Raw genomic sequence first — 5000 nt, 5'->3', positions numbered from 1 at the left:
AAGATATGTCTTAAGACGCCCCATTGTACTGAATGACCGCTCAGCAGACGCTGTGGAAACGGGCAAATGTGACGAACTTTCCAGAGCTTGATAAAGCTCACTGCATTTGGGCTGTAGCTCATTTAGCTGTTTCCAGCTCTATATCTGCATCGTCAACGCTGGGCATTAGTTGTCCGTACTCCGATTTTATAGTTTCCCCATTGTAATAAATATGCATTCATGATATTTTTCTATGACCGAGTTTGACAGGTATTGGTCAGGTAATAGTCGAGTGACAGCTGATTTCACAAGCATTAACTTTAAACCAGAATATTATAACGTGCCGGCATAGTCGCCCCGTAATGCCGTGCAGCGGGCGCATACTGTTATACTTTATGTGATGCACTAGCGCTCAACGACGTTCCCTAGGCTATATGTTCCTTACCGTTCTAATTACATGTCGTTGTTCTGTGTTGGGACAGAGCTTATACAGGTGGGTGACGGTAGCACAGTCTGTTCGTGGGCATAAAGCCCGTGCCATTGTGACAGTGTGTTGTGTTTTAGTGTTTAATAAAAAGCCATAACAAATATACCACGCTTCCGTGATTTGTTACAATATAATGGTCTTGCTTCTATAATGTATAAACACGTAGGTTACAGGGTGGGTGTGGCAGAGAGAGAGAGGGAGAGTGATGATGCACACGGATATATCAGATTTAGCAACCGGAGCAAAGTTATGTTGCTGTAACGTTGAACTCTTTGCAATCAATAAATACAGTACTTAATAGGCTAATTGATACAATATCTCCTCGTTTGAGTGTGGTCGTTTGAGTGCAATGGGAGTGTATGATCGTTATTGTCTATAAAGCAGTGTTTCTCAAACTTTTTCAGACCAAGGACCACTTAGCCAATAAAAAACAATTTGCGGACCATTTAACTAAATATCCCCGGAACAACATGCCTCCTACCCAAGACCTGGCGCCAGACAATTGTTAGCGCACACATGATTTTCACGGGCTCTCCTTTTGTACGTACCAGTAGGCTAGTTATAGATATGACAATGCGCAAGGCAAAGCATCTGGAACCCTGCTCCATGCGTGACTTGGTTAAGTTTGCTCACAGCCTCATACTCCCATCACACACTCAGACAGACATCACAAAACACAACGATGCGCATACTGACCGCAGTATTTCACTACCAACAGTAGGCTAGCCCACTGGCATTAATACAGCCATCCTAGTAGTCAACTTTTCATAATTAAAAGCTGTCATTATCCAACGTCACACAACACAGAATATAGCCTAGTTATCATCTTGCTGTCTCAGCGGGAGAAAAACACAGTGTTTTGAATGCAACTCCGCGGCGAGATAATGCCCTATGAGGCTGAACCACTTTCTCCTTGTCTATGTTAGAGGCTTTCTCATTTAATTTTCTTTTCATAGTTCCTGTCTTAAGCCACCAATCCATGACCTTGTTAATAGATTAGGCAACTCTTTATTAGATTAGGCTACTACTGGCTGTGTTCTCTTCGTTCTGAGTTGTATGTTAGAAATGTCGCAATAATTTACTTGTGGCCGTTGCGGACCACACTTCATCATATTTGATAGAATGAAGAACAAATTAGTTGTGAATACTATCACCGAGTTTGAAAGGTATTTGGTCAGGTAACAGCCCTTTGACAGCTGATTTGCTTTCTGATTTGACAGTACTGCTGTGTGTTTTAAGCAAATAAAATGTGGACTGTTTACAAGCGGGCACCTGCTATCGTTGATTATACAGTAAATACGTTGTGAAATGAAACAAAAACACATCACAGTTAAATATGTATTAGTATTGATTGATTCACATCGATATGAATGGATGACATGACTAACAAGTGGTGGGAAATTAATATGAAAGTATTTGTTCGGTGAATTAGCGCGCTCTGTCCAAACAGTTGTGAAATGAAACAAAAACACATCACAGTTAAATATGTATTAGTATTGATTGATTCACATCGATATGAATGGATGACATGACTAACAAGTGGTGGGAAATTAATATGAAAGTATTTGTTCGGTGAATTAGCGCGCTCTGTCCAAACAGTCGCAGTCAACGTTTTTGTCAACACTGGCACCACATAAGTATCGTAATTTGAACGTCCTTATACGTTTTTAAGGAGGGGTTGTAAAGGTACTCATATCTTCGGACCTCTTCTGTTATGTTTGTTCATAGTCAACAAGAATAAGCTTGTGAGACAGTCTGCAGGATATTCATAAATAAACGTGTCATTAGTATGAACAGTTGAGACAACGTATCGTCTCTTTCGTCTTCCGGGTCACGACCTGGCAGGGAGGGAGGGAGGAGGGCGGCGGGATCTCAAGCATGCGCAAAGACGCAAAGTCCAGTTCCTTATCCAATTCACCGTTACATGCCGCAATAGTCGAACTATCAACTGGATCGGATCGAGTTATCCAGGGGTGTTAGTCCGACTATGTGCGGTCCGACTACGATCCGACTAAGGTGCTTACATGAAACGGATAATGCGATTTCAGTCCGACTAAGGCAGTTATTCGAATCCATGTAACCACATGTGTGTGTCTATATATGTAGTTTAGGGATTACTAAACAATTACGTTGTGTAAATATTTATGTGACATATATATGCAATGTGTATTCTATATGTCTGTGTTTATGTACTTGTGTGTAACATGTGCTACACAGTGTGTCTCTGAGAATATAGTTTGCTGGTCTTACTGTATGGAATGAAATATTCTTGTCTCGATCCACTATATCCCTTTTTATAGAAATGATGGTTGTTTTGCATATGGCCCTAAAATGCCCCGTATGCCAAAGTATCCATTGCAGAGTAATAGACCCGCTCCTGTTCACTCTGACCTGGATGTGTCTCTTTGTGGAGTATGTGACTGGGGCCAACAATTTGATACTGTTGTACCGTGTGTGTGTGTGTGTGTGTGTGTGTGTGTGTGTGTGAGTGTGTGTGTGTGAGAGTGTTCGTGTGTGAGAGTGTGTGTGAGTGTGTGAGTGTGTGTGTGTGTGTGTGTGTGTGTTTGAAAGAGAGAGAGAGAGAGAGAACCTGCTGTCATCTTCTCTGACTGTATAAGCTCCTGTGCCTTGTACTGAGTTACCACATTGCTCCCCAGCTCGCACAAACAAGTCAGATTTGATTTACCCCGACTGAAGCTAACCAGAGTGGTAGGAGAGAGATTTTGACAGCGGGTTCAAGATGCAGATTTGGCTTGGGATTTTTTTTTAAATTGTGTTTATCCGCTTTTTCTCTCGTGTCTTTGGCCCTCATCCTGTACCTTTCACTCTCTTCTCCTCCTGCTCCTCAGTTTGATGAGAAGTTCAGGGGAAGAAAAACAATATCTGACTGTAATTATTGCAGGGGCCACTACCTGGCCTTAAGTTATTTCCAACCCACAATGACAGTTACCCCCCAAAATGGCGGGATTTGGATGGTCAAAGGTGATCTTAGCCAGTGGCCCATGGCTTTTTGATCTTGTCATGTCCTCTGGACTGATAATAAGAGGATCCATCTAGCCTTCTTCACCTGTCTCTAGCTGAGGCAACAAGACAGACAGATAAATGGATAGTTGACAGATGTATTAATAGAAATAATAACATGAAAATTTAGATAGAGACACACACACACACACACTCACACACACACCAAAAACAGGACTGTAATTTCCTGATTTTTTCTGCAGTTTATTCATTGATTTTGTAAACATTCTGCTGCCCTGCAGCTAATCCTCTGGTGTGGGATATACATGGGGTATGGTTTTCTTTCTCAAATAGAAAAGAAAGTATGACCAAGATATTTCTTTCACCTGTTAGCTTCTGAAGAGTTACCTTTAGGTAATTGTGCTATTCGATAATCGATAATGCCGGCTTCCATCCACTTGATGCTGACTCCTCTTCTCTCTGTTCCAGGGTTCCACGGCAGCCCCTCTCCGTGACCAGGCAGCAGGGCCAGAGCCAGCAGTTCATCCTGAAGCCCAAGTACTACCACACCACCCACACCCAGGTGCACCGCGTGGCCCCCCAGCCAGACAGACCCATCCCCCTGTCTGTGGGCCACAGCCCCGTCCACGGTTAGTACCTCACTTAAACATTTGGAGGCCCCCAACAGTCTCTGAGGGGCCACAAACGCGAGGAAATAAAAAAATGTTTAATGTGATTACGCAATGTTACAGCTTGTACGATTCCCTGTGTGCCAGTGAGGTAGAGTCTGGTTTTGCTTAAGCAAGCACATTTTTTGATATGAGGTTGTGGTTATTAAGTGGCAGGGCAGTAAAGGCTGGTGAAATAAATTCTATTTAAGGGCTAAGGTAGGGCTCATGGTATCAACAGAGTCAATAATGTATCCAACACTGATCTGGCAGTTACCATCAGGGGATGACCACGAGAGTACCGTCATAGGATCAATTTAAGTTCAGACTGAAACAAAGAGAGTCTGCACACTGTTGTTTTCTTTAAAAACTATGTATTCAATAAGAAACACAAAGTTTTGGCCAGCGGCCTTCTTTTTTAGAGTTGCATAAACTCACTACAGTCTGGCTGTGTTCTGGCCTGATATACTAGTTTTCTGAGAGGTATTAAAAATTCAAACTAATCCAATTTGCTTGCAGGAAGTCTAGCCCCAGTGTAGCCTCCCTCCTAACACTAGTCTCAGGCGGGTCCTTAACAATGGCTGTTTTTGTTTGCAGGAATCTAGAATTAGTTTGTCCCCCTCTTAGAAGGGGTGGGACTAGCGTAGCATGCCGTTCATCTGGTGGCGTGTGGAGATTGTTCACAGACATCCAAAATTTGAGTATCTGATTCACATTTATTCATTTGTCAAACTTTGACTTGAACCGTAGCTATCTTCTAGTGGACTGCAGGGGATTCATTTGGGTCAGATACTGAGTGTCTCAGTAACCTTAGAGAGACGTGGGAGCCATGAATACACACCTTAACTACGCTGTTTTTATTACTTTAAGGAGAAAGACTGTGAAAATGAATAGCAGCAATATAA

General features: G+C 42.5%; 1 protein-coding gene across 6 annotated transcripts in view; it reads left to right on the top strand.

Annotated features, from left to right (window-relative positions):
* ltbp1 (latent transforming growth factor beta binding protein 1) overlaps positions 1 to 5000 on the top strand; it is a 116377-nt gene that overhangs the window by 30954 nt on the left and 80423 nt on the right. For all 6 annotated transcript variants that reach the window (XM_031578782.2, XM_031578779.2, XM_031578780.2 and 3 more), the window contains exon 4: positions 3917 to 4077. In XM_031578782.2, coding sequence (XP_031434642.1) covers positions 3917 to 4077 — 161 coding nt within the window. The remainder of the gene's footprint in view (positions 1 to 3916; positions 4078 to 5000) is intronic.

Source organism: Clupea harengus, chromosome 13 (assembly GCF_900700415.2).
Source record: "Clupea harengus chromosome 13, Ch_v2.0.2, whole genome shotgun sequence".
NCBI classification, from domain to species: Eukaryota; Metazoa; Chordata; class Actinopteri; order Clupeiformes; family Clupeidae; genus Clupea; species Clupea harengus.
Note: the sequence above shows the minus strand (reverse complement) of the source record. Positions and strands in the feature narration are given on the sequence as shown.